The sequence below is a fragment of the Trematomus bernacchii genome, unplaced genomic scaffold (assembly GCF_902827165.1).
Source record: "Trematomus bernacchii unplaced genomic scaffold, fTreBer1.1, whole genome shotgun sequence".
Classification (NCBI taxonomy): Eukaryota; Metazoa; Chordata; class Actinopteri; order Perciformes; family Nototheniidae; genus Trematomus; species Trematomus bernacchii.
This window is the reverse complement of record NW_022987689.1, coordinates 5,799,014-5,814,149: the sequence shown is the minus strand read 5'-3', so window position 1 is coordinate 5,814,149 and position 15,136 is coordinate 5,799,014. Positions and strand designations below refer to the sequence as shown.

Below are 15,136 nucleotides of genomic sequence, written 5' to 3'. Positions count from 1 at the left end.
CACAGATATGCTCTGCCTTACATTTGCTTCTTACATAAGAATCCTAATTGGGATATTTATTCAAATTGCAGTCAGCAGCAGAGACCAAAAATAATTAACAGAATGTTGTCTCCAAAAGTGTTGACGGCTTTGTTTAAATGTTTTATTTTGTACACTATTTTCAGCCAAATTCAACTTTTTGGGAGGACTAAGACATTTGAACAGGAGAACAATCACTTCCCACTTTAAGTAACACTTCAAATATCTTTACTTCATAGGTGGCAGCACAAAGGGAAAGAAGAGTATCTGATGCATCCACGGTACAAACAGTGGTACGCCGCTATGTGCTAGCCACAAGTAAAAATCAGATATGCTCATGCTATTGAGATATTCAATCAAGATCAACTTCTTCGAAGTCAATAGTTAGTGACATTTGCGAGGCACGCAGTCCATCTGCCACATGTTGACATAACATAAATCAGGTGACAGAGCGTTGCACTGTCCTGAATATATGGCTTTCAGAAATTAATCTTGATGTTTGAATTGATCAGTAACAGATTTTATACAGATGGAGGTCTGGAAGGACTCTCGTGCTCTACATCAGGTAGAAGGGCTCTGGCCAAAGTCTCCAGCTGAGTCATGAAGCTCTGGATCTCTTCAGCAGAACTGTGAGTCCAGGCCAGAGGCAGGTGGGCAGGAACAGGAGCACGATCTGCAACACACAGTCCGTCAGAATTCAACAAAAATAAAAGGAAAAAGGGACTTCTCTTTGTTGAAATAGTACCAGTCACATGTGATGCTGCTCACCTTGAAAGAACTGCCCACTGAGTGTCCTTGCAGCAGCTTTAGACACGGCCAGCCACAGCACAGTGTCGGCTCCCTGCTCCACACTGCGCAGCCTCTCCCCCATCATCTGGTGGAACTGAGGCATTGATGCAGAAACAGCTGGAACGGGAAGAATCATGTGTATGTATTTTGACACAAGAGTGTTTACTCAAGCAAATGAAGTGGAAGCAACATTTACAGACTAATACATCATCAAGGATTGGTAAGCAGAGTGAAAGGGTTGTTTTAAAATCAGGTTCTCAAGGATTGTGAAATAAAAAATAATAGGGAAAACAAATATTCCGTTTGAAAATCATTCTAATGCATACTCAACTAATTATTTGAACAATTAAACATGAACATTTGGCAAGATATAGAAATAATAAATACTTCATTTACCTCATATCTCAAAATCACAGCTATTGGGTAAACGTTTATTAAGCTATAAAGCCAGATCTTTATTTAAGAGGTTATTTGGGTTCAAGTGGGGTAAGAAGTATTCAGATCTAAAGTGCAGTTGAAAAATAATGTATCAATACTTTGTTACAAGTAAAAAGGAAAGCATATAAAAGTAAGTATAAAACAGCATAAATGGGCTCTGTCAATACTTTCATGTTAACATTGGATTATTTGAAATTGTGTGTGCGATTTATTTGGTATTTTTTGAAAATGGATAAAAACAAAGAAAAAGGAACATTACCAGCACCCACAACTGATTTCAGGTGCTTTGGATGAGCTGCCTAATGAGTCAGTACCTGGAGTATCTACCCAGCCAGGGTGCATCGCAGAGAAGTGGATGACTGGAAAAGCTTCGGCCCACTGTTGTGTCAGCACCACCTGCTGTCTCTGAGAAGGAATGACACATAGTTGCTTCATTTTAGAAATGGGCCTCTACACTATTCACTACTATTGTAAATTAATATCCATTTTTGTATGACTTTTTCTGTTCTGTTCCACCATATTACACAGACAAATCCAAACCCAGCAAGGCAGATGAAGAAGAGAGAACTACACAAAAAACGTGTTTTAAAACCTGGATTACACTCTCCTACCTTGTTCTGGGCGTAGACCATGACGCCATCAAAGTAGCCCTTCTCTGACTGCAAGTCATCGACTCTGAGTTTCTGGACCAGCATGCCTCCAGAGGACACAGTGATCTAACAGCCACAGAGAAAGAGGCACAGTGTGCTCAGACAACAGCCACTACAGCCTGGACAAAAGTAGCTTTATGCTGTCCACATGATGCAGATGAACACTTTGTGTGTATGTGAGGGAGTGCGGGTTCATACCACTCTTGGATCCCCGCTCTTTCGTAGAAGTGGTATAAGACTCTGGGTAAGGATCAACACCCCTTACGAGATGGAGAAAATTGAAATTTGAAACAGTTTTGTTCACAGCAGAATGTCTCTCTTTGACATCAGAGTGAGACTAACCCATTGCGTTGGTGGCAAAGTTCATCTCCAGGCCCTCAGCATTCACCTCTCTGGTGTTCACCATACACCCTGCATTGTTTATCTGTCAAGCAAAAATAACAAAGTCAAAACAGACGTAAACAGCATTTTTTGTTTATGAAGACAGATTTCTGATGATTAAAAGAGATACCAACCAACACATTTAAGGATTGATACTGCTCCTTAAAGGCCTCTGCAAACTCCCATACTTTGCGTGTCTCTGACATATCAACAATATGGATGTATACCTCCTAGAATAACCAGATTAGTATCAGTCTTTTATAAATCACGAAAAGTGTCACTTTTTCCACATTCACTATGGCACACTTACCGTATTCCCTGACTCACTAACAATGTCCACCTTGGCCTCTTCTGCTCTATCTTTGTTCCTACACACCATGTGGACTGTCCCACCTGGAAACAAATAACATTAATGTTTATTTTCTATTCAAGTGCATGGCAGAGCTTACCTGTCCAGTATTTTACCTTTCTTGGCTATAGCTATGGCTGTTGCCTTGCCGATCCCACTGTTGGCTCCTGTGATCATAAAAGACCTTCCCACAACCGACACATTGAGGGTTTGGGGCTCAAAGACTTTAGATGCTGTCTCATATCCCTTCCTAAAAGCAAATAGAAGAAACACAAATCAAAGTGTGTCATATTTTCCTTTCTCCACATTTTAGTTTCAGTCGAGTCAAGTGATGTGAATGCCATCCTCAAGAAACATCAGCTGTCAATGGGACTATTGTAATTGTGGATAAAGGCTAGTTTGAGTGTGTGCCATACGGTGATCAGACCTTTGATATGACACTGTTTAGCAAGTCTTTAGGCTTGAATAAAATATATGAAAACCATTTTTACAAACCATTAATTCTGCATTTACACAGCCAACAAGCACGACTAACAGTTTAGACTACTCTCTGACTGACAGATATTTCTTTAGCACTATATCTCTAAATAATTTACAAAAGACTCAATAGCTTTGACTGACCTTGTGTATTGCTGGAGTCCATTCGTAAACCAGATAGAATTTCGGTACAGAGACATGTTATCAAGTGAATAATAATCCCAAGAAGTGCAGCAGTTTGCAGCAGCTCCCCTCGTCAGCCACTGTGACAGATCAGGATCACATGAAGAAGACAGAGGGAGCCCTTGCTGCTCTCTGCGGTCACAGTGACACTGACAGCCAAGTGATACATTAAGTTAAGGTTTTATTAGCTTATTCATTGAAATACTCTGAACAAATCAGGTTGTAGATATTTAAAGGTTGGGACGGGATGCATTCCTGTAACAGTCACAGATCTACGATAAGCGATCCAGATGGGTGTCAGGTGTGGTGACGCGTGCAGCAGGCACGGCCAGGGGGGCGGAGTTAACTAACTTCCACACTGAGCTGAACGACAGATAGATATGTGTTTAGCCGGACCAGTTGACCCTTTGTAAGGAAGGGTTAAAGTGCTTTTTTAAAGTCATTTCATATCGTTTGTGAATCTTGTCGCAGCGTCAAAATGGTAAGTGTTTTGTGGTTGTTTTCTACGCATGTCCGTAAGATAGCGTCAGGCTGTTCACCTGTTGCACCTGTTGTCGCTGACAGGTAGCTAAAGCTAAGTTACACCTATATACTTCTTCCTGTTACACATTGAGGCTTGTTTGTTTTGTTCGGCCAAACAACAGGGGATGTTTTACTTTTTTAGTGTGAGGTTTAATGTTTGTTTTTTTAGCTTGTAGTAACTTTAAACCACAACCGGAAGTAAGGTGTTTCCGCGAGCGGTCCCCTCAAACAGGTTTCGTCACTTTCAGTGGAGCCCTGATGGCAGTTTCTTGCTTTCCATATCAATTTGCCTATGGGCTGATACAGATAGCCTACTCTGCTGGAAAAACCAGATTAGTTGTATGCCTACTGTTATTCTAGTATAATTTAATGTGGTAGCCTATTATAGTCCTGATAACTGTCTAGCTGTATTTCTCTTTCTGTGTCCACTTCACTATGAACAGTAATTCAATTGAACTCTGACAATGGTCGAATTCAGGGACTCCATGTTGGGAAGCCTAATATATTAAATAAGAATCAATTATATAATGCCTTTTACCGTGTCTGCAGCTTAATAATACATGTGAAGTATAGTGTGCCTTTATAATGTTCACATTTCCTCTTAACTTTGACTTATTATGTTGTTTATGTCCGATGGAACAGTGCTTTGTTGCTCAACATGAGTTTAGAAACAATTCCTACACTATTGAGTCTTTGAGGAATGTTCCCTCTGCACAGATATTTCATTTTAGTTATAAAGGCCCAAAGCACCACTACACTCATACCTATAATCTCTTTTACATAATCTATGTCAGGAAGAATTTAGGTGTCAGTAATTCCGATAATTGGGCAGAATAATGAACATTTTAATTATAATCAAGTCTCTTCCAATGCTTGTAAACTTAATCTGTAAACATCTAAAACCTTAGTGAGTTGCTCTCTTGAGAATCATAAAAGGAAGCTCCAAACTCCCTCTCCCTCCAACAGTTGTTGACCTTCACCGACTGTAAGGTGAGCGGGGTTACTCTTTAATGAGCCATGACTTGTTCGTCCCCTGGTTTGTCTTAGATGGTAGTTAATCATGTCCTATGCAAAGACTGTGTGCATTTTTGTTCCTACGTGTAATCCCCTTTGTTCGTGCGTGCATCACAACTGCCCTCTGACCCTGAGCTGTGTCTGTGCTTTCAGATACGCTTCCTACTCCTCTTCAGTCGCCAGGGGAAACTGCGTCTGCAGAAGTGGTTCACGCCCATGACTGAACGTGAAAAGAAGAAGATCACCAGGGACATGACCACCATGGTGTTGTCACGGCAACCACGCTCCTGTAACTTCCTATACTGGAAGGACTTGAAGATTATTTACAAGAGGTGGGTGCTGCCCCTGCGTGTTTGTCTAACTACTTTAAATGATTGTATCTGCTTTTTGAGCAGCAGGAACCCTTGGGTAATTTGTACTAATAGTTACACCTGCTGTATATATTATTCATAACTCTTCACATATTAAAGCTTCAAAGATTAATAGAACAGCTGGCAAGTATTACAGTATTCACTAATAACTTTAATAACATAAGGGAAAATAATAAAGAGAAAATCCAATTTCCAAATTCCAGCTGTAATATTAAGTGTTTTCTTAAATACTCTATGACAGTAAACTGAGTGTCTTTTGAGATGTGGACAAAATACAACATTTATGGACGCCATTTCAGGCAACACTGATCGACATTCCTCGCCATTTTCTCATTCTATTGACCAAACCACTACCCGATTAATCAAGAAAATGTAATGCAGATCAATGGACAATACAAATAATCATTATTTGCAGAACTTTATGGTTATATCTGATGCAAGTTATGACTGTGTCATCTTTTCCTCAGGTATGCAAGCTTGTATTTCTGCCTGGCCATAGAGAACGGGGACAATGAGCTGATAGCCTTGGAGGTTATTCACCGCTACGTGGAGCTGCTGGACAAATACTTTGGCAATGTATTTGATTATGATTCACCCTTTTTTTTAATTGAATATGCAAATGTGGCCTAAAGTGTAACTATTGAACGTCATACTAGCTAAAATTAAGAACCTTTTAACCGCTAAATTAGGCTTAAGATATCATATCAAACAGCAGCTTTACATTTATCTAAGTAAATTCTGCACTGTTTTTATAATAATGTGAATACCCTCTTCTCAGGTGTGTGAGCTGGACATAATCTTTAACTTTGAGAAGGCCTATTTTATCCTGGATGAGTTTCTAATGGGAGGCGAAATACAAGAAACCTCCAAACAAATGGTGAATCGCTCCATTGAAGCCTCAGACATGTTACAGGAGGTGAGATACACACTCTTATACACAACACCACAACAACAACAACACAAGGCGTGGCTTGCATCGGTGGTGTGTGAGCATGTGACATCTGTTGCATGGCTCGTGATCATTAAAGAAACAGCGACGTGTTTTAAATGTAGTTTAGTGTTGATTGTATCTTCAATTAAATCTAGCCTGTGGGGTACTTGGATCAATCCAGATGCCTGCTTTGAGTTATTTATAACACTAATTATGAATTAAGCTCCAATATGGGAACTTTTTTCAGTTTGTGTGTGTGTTTGAACTTGCAACGCTAGTAGTCAGCGTCATAATGAGTTCCATAACAGTGGTGCTGAGTCCCTGGTGTGTCTGTCTTTCTTAAAGCTTATGGCCTTGTGGATATTAGCTCCTTTTTGTGTAGATTTGTGTTTGTGCTGGTGTTTTTCCTCACCCCTCTGTGTGTGTATCTCTCTCTCTCTCTCTGCCAGTGTTATAGCGAGTGAGAGACAGATTTTCCTGGAACGTGGCGTAGGTTTAGTGTTTGGCTGATGCTTCCCACTCTCCCTGTAGGGTCATGGCTCCGTGTGGTACAGTAGTTAACTGGGTGTGTTGTTTCTGCTTCTGAGTAGGGCTGACTAACACTTTTTTAATCAAGTGTTGGATTGTGTGCAGCGTAGCCTCTCATTCATTTTGACCATTATCGCTTCAGGGTGACAGCAGTGAGTGGTTTGAGGTGGAGCTCTTTGGATGACCTTGAATATGGACAGAAAGGTTAGATGTTATGCTTTCGTTAGTTGTTATGCTCGGCACTTAATAGCAGGTGGTGTGTAAATGTGTGCCTGTGAATATTAATTGTACTATAATGCATTTTTACAAGCCGTGAAACTGGAATGTTAAACTAAACTCTTTGTGCTTTTTTTCTAGACAATGGAGGAGTACATGAGCAAACCTGCATTTTAACCTGTGGGCAAAAGGACTATAGGAAGAGCGGGGAGGAATACAGGAAGAAAATGTACTGTATATGAATCGAAGAAGTTTCTGAATGGAGTTTACTTTGATTTTAATGAACATTTTGAACACTGGCATACTGAATGCCTGCTCCACTTCTGCCTCGACCTTGGCTGCAATGTAACTGCATTCAAGTCTAATATTTGTTTAGAGTCATGCGCTAAATTGTAGGAAGGGGGAGGGTTGTTTTCACATTGATTGCTGTTTTCAAAATGTTAATGAAGTAGAAAAAAGGATCTGGGATGTAAACAAATATATTTTAGATTTCTGAATGAGTGGATTATTATTTAAGTCATGTATTAATATATTGGAAGTGAGTCATTTTATTCTTAAAACACTGCCGATTAATTTGGGGAAAACATTTTGTAATCTCCGTCCACAGTGAATATAATATTATAATAAAAAATAATAATAATTTCAGTCTCCAAAACAACAGATTTCAACAACTTGTAGTGAGACTGATGATGATAGATGTCTTACTATTTTTAATCTGCCTATTCCACATTGGTGGGACCATTGGTCTTTCAAAGGAGTCACTAGTGTGGGTGAATATCACTTTTTTACCATGTGCAATTTCTGATGTCGGAGCTTAAAATAAAAATATGTATTTTGATAAGCAGTTTGCTTTGATGTTTTATTTACCATATTTGTGTATATGAAGTTCCTTTAGCCTCGTTGATTTGAGTTTTTATCAAAGGATCAACATTATAAAAAAAGAGATTTACCTTAAACAAATGTCCCCATCTGATTGTAAACCTGGCTGTTTGTGTATGGTGTGTTTTTAATAAGGCAACACAACTCAGCAAGAAGAAAAATAATACATCTGATGCTTTATTCATCTGTGATTCATCACACATTATTGAACATGTACAAAATGATTTAAAAATGAGCATACATAGCACAACCACTGGTAGGCCAACAATACAGAGCTTCGCAGTATGAAAGGGTTGGAAGGCAGGCGACGGTCTGATATTTAGACTTGGAAATAATTATCCATAATAATAACATTGAATTCACTAACCCTGATTATAACACGAGGCACAACAACACTCGTTCTCAGCGCGGCACATAATGTTCCTATAGTACTTCTGTCATTATACTGTATGCATGTGTTAAGGCCGAGTCAGCATTATACTTTATAATTTACAGATATATTCACATATGTAATTGAATAGTTTGAAATGGATGAAAAATAAGCGTTTTTTACCATTACTCAGTTGATTATAATTGAAAATATAGGCCTGTTTACAAACACCTTAATGTAAACAAAGCTTTTACAACATCACAAAACGTGAATAACTTGGATTTCATTGTGATTTAATATTAGTCAATGTTTTAATTGGCAATTTAAGAATGACAAAAAAACATAAGTGTTTTAAGGATAACCTTTTTTTCTCATTTATGCACGGATTGCACCTTTAATCGTCTATGATACCGTTATAATATTTTTACAATGTTCCTGCAGCAAGTAGGGACTAGTATATATTTTAAAAATGTTTTGGACCTGTAAGATTGCTATAGTTCATTTTTGTTTGGGTGATATTAGTAATACCAGCTATAATATAAATGTGTAAACTAGATCACGTCCACCAAACTTTTTTTTTTGACATTATAAATACTATATTGATCCTTTCGTGCGTCTTGCAGGGCATCAGGCTACATCCCAGCCGCAGTTTTTTCACGGTGCTCCTCTTCATTTACGGTCTGTGGAGCTGAGGTCTTGGCTGCTATCTCCTCGTCCCCCTGCATCTCTGTGGGCTCAATTTTCTCCTCTGGGCCCCCCTCGATCTCCCTCTTGACCACTGGCCTCAGATCAGTGTCCGCTTGCCCCAAGTAGTCCTTCATGACCCTCTCGTACAGGTCGAAGGGGAACTGTCCCTTCAGCTGCGCCTGGGTGTCCCGTTTGGAGATGGGGCTGGGGTACTCTGTGAGGATTTTGGCCGCCAGGTATGTGGTCACCTCGTCTTCAACATCGCCACCTTCATCGTCTTCATCATCAGCGACATCAGACTGACGTTTCAGCGGCATTTTGTTGAGCTCTGACAAGAAGAGGTTCTCCCTGCGCCCGGAGGGGGTAGGAATTTTAACCGGAACTTGTTTTGCAACAGGAATGGACGCCACTGGGATTCTTTCTGCGGGTGGGGGTGTTTTCATGGGTCTCTGCACCAGGGGATACTCGTTACTGATAGTCTCCACTCCGATGATGTCCAAAAAGTCCTCTCTGTCCATGTCCTCGTGGACGGGCTTGCTCTTCACCGGCAGTCTGCGGCTGTAGTACCTGATCTTTGGGGTCTGTCCGGTGGGGAAGCGAGAGGAGGCTGGGGGCTCCCGGTGCAGCTTCCTGAGCTCCTCAGTGAGCAGCATGTCGATAAGGTCCTGGGGAGGGATGTGGAGCTTCAGAGAGAGCTGGAGCAACTCCCTCAAAGTCCGAGGATCTACTATGGAGGGACGGATCAGTCTCTTTCTCTGCTCTCCGGTCGCATCCCTCTTCTGCGTTTGGTCGCTCATCTCCAGGACTTTCAAGAGGTAGTAGTCTACCATCTTAGTGTCGTCATCCCCCTCCTCTTGGTTCTGGTTCGCCCGGCGTTGCATCTCCTCCCTATCTGCTTCCTCCTGCTCGCCGATCGCCCTTTCCATCTCTTCGTGGCTCCCGTTCTCCATTTCCTCCGTCTCCTCCCTCTCCTCCACGGGGACCCACTCCTCTCCCCCGGCCACATCCTCGTACGCCTGGCTTCTCAGACTGAACCCGTCCCCCTCTTCGTCATCGTCGTCCCCGAACACGTCTCTCTTCTGTCCCCCGATCGTGGGCATCCTCCCAAGCTCTTCGAAGATGGAGCGTAAGTTGGCGAGGCTCTGGGGGGTGTACTGCTCATCCAGGTCCTCCGTGGCCCGCTTGGAAGCGTCTGTGTTCTCCTCGTCTTCAAACATCAGCGGGTATTTCTTGTGGGGTCTGGGGAAATTACCGAATTCTGACGGTGGGCTCTGCGGGACTTCCGTTTCTTTGGTGCGGTGCCTGTGCGTACGGCGGTCGTTCCGGGGCGCCGACACGGGAGCGGGCTTCGCGTCTTTTCCAGCCCGATCCTGGAGAGAGCTGAGCAGGGCTTTCATCAGCTGCTCAGCGGTAATGTCCTGCCTCTGCATGCCTGGGGCTGGCTGACGGTCCCCGGGACTCTCCTCCTGCTGCGAGGCGAGCTGAAGCAGGACCCTGAACTTTTCCACTTCGTCGTAATCCGCGGGTTCAGCTCTGCCCCCGTTGCGTTGCTTCAGATTCTCAATGTATTCCAGGGCTTTCATCATGTCGGAGCCGGGTGGGTAGGCAGCCGGCTGTGCCTCACTCTCCCCGCCCCGGAGCCTGTAGTGGCGGGGGAGAGACGCAGCCTGCACGGTGCATCCATGGAGCAGGAAGGCGAGCAGGACCACGGCTCCCCCCGCGGGCAACTTGTGGTGGAAATGCAGCATTATAGGCAATTTGTTTCCTGCAAACAAGAGGGTATACAATGTTAGTCAAATAATTGAAAATGTTTTTAAACAACATTTTTCTGGCCAAAAACCTACCAAAAAAGCAACGTGCATAAATGTGCGCGAGTCTGTTTTTATCATGGATTTGTATGCCTATCAATTATATGATGCTGTGCGCGAGGAGATACATTCACATCACTGGATGACTCATTCACTGCGTTGTTATGGGCAACCTCAGCATCCGATTCTCCATAACATCACAATCATTTTTTACTCAAACATCTTTCCTTCCTCGTTATTTCACCATAGTTGCAAAACAATAACCTCGCATTGTGATTGTCAATTGATGAGAATGCGGGGTTGATCACATAGAAAATCCATATCGTGACTTTTGTCGAGAACGGCGAAACGCTAATGTGATTTACACCAATGTCTTTAGTCTAAGACATTTAGCTATTAATTTGAACTGAAATAATATCAAAGACGTAAAGAAAATGTGTCTTACCTTTGGCAATGAAGCTCAGACAGCGGTGAAGGTGTATGGCATCTCCTCGGGAGCGGTGCTGTTTTCTTCTGGTTCAGCACTTGGACAGCTCCCCTCGTATAAGAGGCAACACCTGACCACCGCGTCATCACACAACACACGCAATAGCCGGCCCTAACAAAATTGACATGAATGATTCAGGTTTATTATATGGCATACCAAAAGCTAGCTGCGTATAAAAATAGTTTTCTGCTGTCTGTTGCACCACTTTCTAGAAGCAATTGACTGGAGATACTATCTTTGTAAGACTGGGAGTAGATGTTATGATTTCAGGACTGCTGTGTCTCACAAATAGTGATATGTTTATGTGGATTCTCATTCATGCAAACTTTGCATGAAGATATTTTTATTAAAATCAAACCTTTTCATAAGAGGAAAAGTTCCCTTTTTATTTACAATTTATGTAAACATGCAGAATCGTGCCACAGTTTTACGAGACAATATCATGTTCAAAATGTGTTCAAAATGTATACCAACAAATAACCTCTCACAGTGACAGAGAGAAAGCACTTTTGAGCATCTTGGTGTAAAACAATATGCAGTTTTCACTTCCACCCTCGTCACGGCACACGAAGAGTTAAACCCTCCAGCGATGACTCACAGGCTTAAATCACCGCGGAGTTGCTGTCGCAGTTCAGCCCCCCCCCCTCCTCTTCCTCTGACAGAGACTGTGATAAACACCCTCCTGCCGGCTGGGGGCCAAAGCTCCGGCATTCCGCAGGTAGACAAGATAAAGCGGCCTCAGCACGGCACCTTCCGATGAAAGGTCAGGAATGGGTGGTGATAGAGTTTCTGATGAGTTTAAAAGCTTTACTAAACAACATGCAAAGCTGCTTCCTCTACCGGGATCCTGTGAACATCTGGGGTAACCATCAACAAATGGCATCATCATCTTGTCAGCTATTTCCTTTTTAGCAGCATTTTTACACTTAGTGTGATATGTGGTAAACAGATCTTTCCAAAAATAAACATACTGAATGAGTCACAGACTCCATGCCAAACCCTTTCCTAAAAGAAAAACAGGTTGACATGCTGAATTGTTTTATGATTTTATGATATCATTCTCTTGGGAAAACAATGACATTTCTTTTTATAGACATAGAAAAAAGCTTTATAACAAATATATGTATGTTTAGCTGGAACCATGCCATTCAATGCACTAAAGGTAATTACTATATTTAAATGTAATATTCACATTCCACTGACGTTTCACTTTAAATGCAAACGGCTCTGTTGGTATCCCCCTGCAAGCAGCCGAGTCAAATACATTAGGATCATTTGATTCAACATCTCAAATCTCTTTTATAACCTCTAGTGATTGCGCTCAGTGCCCTCTGATACCCCATAAGTGCTCTCCATTTGTAGCCCTGTTGTTACTGCACCCCACACCCCACACTTTCACCATTGAACTTCTAATACATCAAATGTGTCCCCTTTTCATTCCATGTTGTTATCCTTTCACGTCCATTGAACTAGTAAAATGAAAAAATTGGCCAATTGATCTTTTCACTTCACCATCAGTGCCGAGCACACAGTGTGCCATCAAATAGAGACGTTGGAGGGGTCATCTGGCTGCTCTCCAGGGCTGAAGAGCTGCAGAGAGCTTCCTGACGGTAAGATACACATCAATCTGCCTGCTGTATGTGTGTGCGCCAAAGAGAAGGAGGGAAGGGGGAAATAAGACAGGTTCACAGTTCGAGAGACTCTTGAGGAGTGGCGTGTTGTTTGTAAAATGTGTTGTATAATCCCACAGCATCACCCCTCAAACATCGCGTCTCTCCATTCAGAAGCAGCCTCCACCCTGAGGGACGGCTTCAACTCCAGAGGTCACGACAGCCCGCACATTGTAGTATCAATCATTTAAAGGTTACACCTTCTAGTGCCCATTAAGAGAGGTGGTTAAAAGAATATGATCAATGTCTGCTATCTATTTAACTGAAATTGAACAAGCGCAAAGGAGCTATTTGCGGATTAATTGAATTGTTCAAGTCATTTTATCGCCAGGCCACTGACTGATTCAAATGTCAAGCTTTTAAAAAAGATTAAGGGAGTATTTGTCCAGCTCAAGGGCCCTTTACTTTTTGGTTGGAGTCCATTTACAGCTAGGAACACACACTCAAGCGTATCAAAACAGACACGCAAGTACTCACTGTACTTTGGTGTTCTATTCAGAAACGCAGAGACGTTGGTTTCCACTGCTAAGAAAACAACTTGTCATATGGTTGCTGTGGTGTGTGTGAGTAAGCTATCATGCACCACAACAAACAAACAAACTGGAATGCATTTGATAGGGATATGTCATTTCGTTAAATGTACCTTTGCCAGTGTCTAAGCTATTGATGTTTGTTGGTAGTTTCATGGCCATAAATGTTCACAGGTATGTCTGACTGATGTTATTACAAGGTAAATCCTTATAGATGTGAAATCTCATCTAAATGATGTTGTATCTGTACGTTGTCAGCCAACTGGGTACTATAAGGACTCCAAGTGATGGATCAGAGGTTTTTCGACTCAATTCCCAGCAGGGTCCTGGTGGTGGAAGATTTACTGGCTCAATCTGTGATTCTGCTGCGGGGCCTGCGATGTGCTGTCTGTGTGCATCAATCCTTCAAGACCCACGCTGTTACTTGAGACATTCAAAACAGAAGAAAAATGTTTTAGTGATTGGTACATGCTATGTTCCTTTTATCTCCCTCATTATTTCTGTTGAATAGTTCTCCCTGCTTCTGTTGGTTACACATATTGAGCTCAGTGGGATTGAATCAGTGATTAAATGGAACATTTTCAGCTCGGTCCACATTTTCACATCAGGTTTTATTGTACTCTCTTTCTCCCTCTCTCCAAAATACATTTGTTTAATTTTGTCTCGTGGGTCAGTGTCAATTTGTTCCACTCTCTACAAAACATACCTCCTCCGTCAGTCTGTACACCCATAGTAGGCAATGGGGACACTTCTGGTGTTTATCCACATGTCAATCAGAGCAGCAGGGAGAGAATGATATCAGCTCAACAACAGCTCGCGTGCGTCACAATGGCAGAAAAGCACACGCCCATATGTTCATATGCAATGACAGCCAATTGCAAAGATGGAAACACACACAGCCTCGTGAAGCTGAATCTTTCTTTGATATATTTGATCAGCTCAAGGACACGTTATCAAACATAAAAAACTGACTTATAGTAGCAACCTTGGATTTCTTCCTTGATGGCTCAAAATGTAAAAAAATGACGCTGTTACATCAACTAGAGTAAACACATATAATAAAGATCGATGAAGCCATATGTGGTCATTCTTCCCCCTCTCCTTTGTGTGTTTTCTTCCTCACCTCTTCACCCCCCATCATGAGGCTGGGAGAGAATGGCACGCCTGTTGTCATGGCTCAACATCTTTTCAACCAACGTCTCCATGGTGACGCAGCCTCATGGCCTTTCATCTGCTTCCAGCGTCGTCTCTCCCCACAGGTTGGGATCCTCCTCTTCTCCATTAGTCGCTTCCTTTCTTAGCATTTTCTGAGTGACTTGAATTCATTACTTTTCTCCTCTTTTGTACCCTATCCGGCTCATCTCTCCCCTCGTGCCAATTACTGTGTTTAAATCCTGGTCCTTGTCTTCAGGAGGCAGGTGGTTTCAGCCAGGAGCAGAGCGGGGGTGATTAGGGCAGCTACATGTTGTCTGAAACCATTAGGACAGAGGAGCAGTCATGAGGGTAGAAGTGGTCTGTCTTGAGAAACATAGGGAGGAGAGAGGGAAACTGAAGGAGTGTATGAAAGGAATAAAGGTGGACATTTTAAACAGGTTTAGCATTTTAGAAAAGGGCACATGTCCACGTTATGCTACAGGAATGCAGCAGGAAGCCTGTGTGTGGGCTCAGGATATTTGTTTTAATGAGGCTGAGTTCACCAGCCGAGCCTCTATCTTCTATAAATGGCCATGTTAATATTTGTCTCGAATAAGAGTTTGACATTTGGGACATGCGTCACTTTCTTGCTGAGAGTTCAATGAGAAGACGATAAGAGTTTGTGTGATAAACAAATAGCTAAA

The 15,136-nt window shown here is 42.1% G+C and overlaps 3 protein-coding genes across 4 annotated transcripts; 1 reads left to right on the top strand and 2 right to left on the bottom strand.

Moving 5' to 3' along the window:
* Positions 1-34: 34 nt before the first annotated feature.
* Positions 35-3,518, bottom strand: LOC117488484 (dehydrogenase/reductase SDR family member 12-like). The gene is made up of 10 exons (XM_034137428.1): positions 3,247-3,518; positions 2,742-2,875; positions 2,587-2,669; positions 2,411-2,506; positions 2,238-2,319; positions 2,094-2,155; positions 1,857-1,961; positions 1,560-1,650; positions 787-924; positions 35-691 (listed from the first exon to the last, which is right to left on the bottom strand). Exons 1-10 carry the CDS (start codon positions 3,300-3,302, stop codon positions 540-542), a joined length of 999 nt encoding a protein of 332 aa, XP_033993319.1. The 5' UTR covers positions 3,303-3,518; the 3' UTR covers positions 35-539.
* Positions 3,519-3,618: 100 nt separating this feature from the next.
* On the top strand, positions 3,619-7,711 carry LOC117488417 (AP-1 complex subunit sigma-3-like). 2 transcript variants are annotated; one of them, XM_034137292.1, is made up of 6 exons: positions 3,619-3,766; positions 4,975-5,153; positions 5,660-5,768; positions 5,971-6,108; positions 6,794-6,855; positions 7,009-7,711. In XM_034137292.1, the coding sequence occupies exons 1-5, from the start codon at positions 3,764-3,766 to the stop codon at positions 6,833-6,835; spliced, it is 471 nt and encodes a 156-aa protein (XP_033993183.1). In that variant the 5' UTR covers positions 3,619-3,763; the 3' UTR covers positions 6,836-6,855; positions 7,009-7,711. The 2 variants fall into 2 exon arrangements, with proteins under 2 accessions (XP_033993183.1, XP_033993184.1); XM_034137293.1 differs by lacking the exon at positions 6,794-6,855 and having other exon boundaries at positions 7,009-7,709.
* A 188-nt stretch (positions 7,712-7,899) lies between these two features.
* Positions 7,900-11,124, bottom strand: scg2b (secretogranin II (chromogranin C), b). Its single transcript, XM_034137291.1, has 2 exons — positions 11,057-11,124; positions 7,900-10,568 (listed from the first exon to the last, which is right to left on the bottom strand). The coding sequence occupies exon 2, from the start codon at positions 10,549-10,551 to the stop codon at positions 8,749-8,751; it is 1,803 nt and encodes a 600-aa protein (XP_033993182.1). The 5' UTR covers positions 10,552-10,568; positions 11,057-11,124; the 3' UTR covers positions 7,900-8,748.
* Between the last annotated feature and the right edge of the window lie 4,012 nt (positions 11,125-15,136).

Bases quoted from the DNA above. Each gene is read 5' to 3' on its own strand.
- LOC117488417 (XM_034137292.1), top strand. The intron at 5,154-5,659 runs GTGGGTGCTGCC...TCTTTTCCTCAG, and splicing joins TTGAAGATTATTTACAAGAG to GTATGCAAGCTTGTATTTCT. The intron at 5,769-5,970 runs GTATTTGATTAT...CCCTCTTCTCAG, and splicing joins TGGACAAATACTTTGGCAAT to GTGTGTGAGCTGGACATAAT.
- scg2b (XM_034137291.1), bottom strand. From the start codon at position 10,551: ATGCTGCATTTCCACCACAAGTTGCCCGCGGGGGGAGCCGTGGTCCTG.
- LOC117488484 (XM_034137428.1), bottom strand. From the start codon at position 3,302: ATGTCTCTGTACCGAAATTCTATCTGGTTTACGAATGGACTCCAGCAA. The intron at 2,876-3,246 runs GTCAGTCAAAGC...ATTTGCTTTTAG, and splicing joins GGACTCCAGCAATACACAAG to GAAGGGATATGAGACAGCAT. The intron at 1,651-1,856 runs GTAGGAGAGTGT...ATTCCTTCTCAG, and splicing joins TGGTCTACGCCCAGAACAAG to AGACAGCAGGTGGTGCTGAC.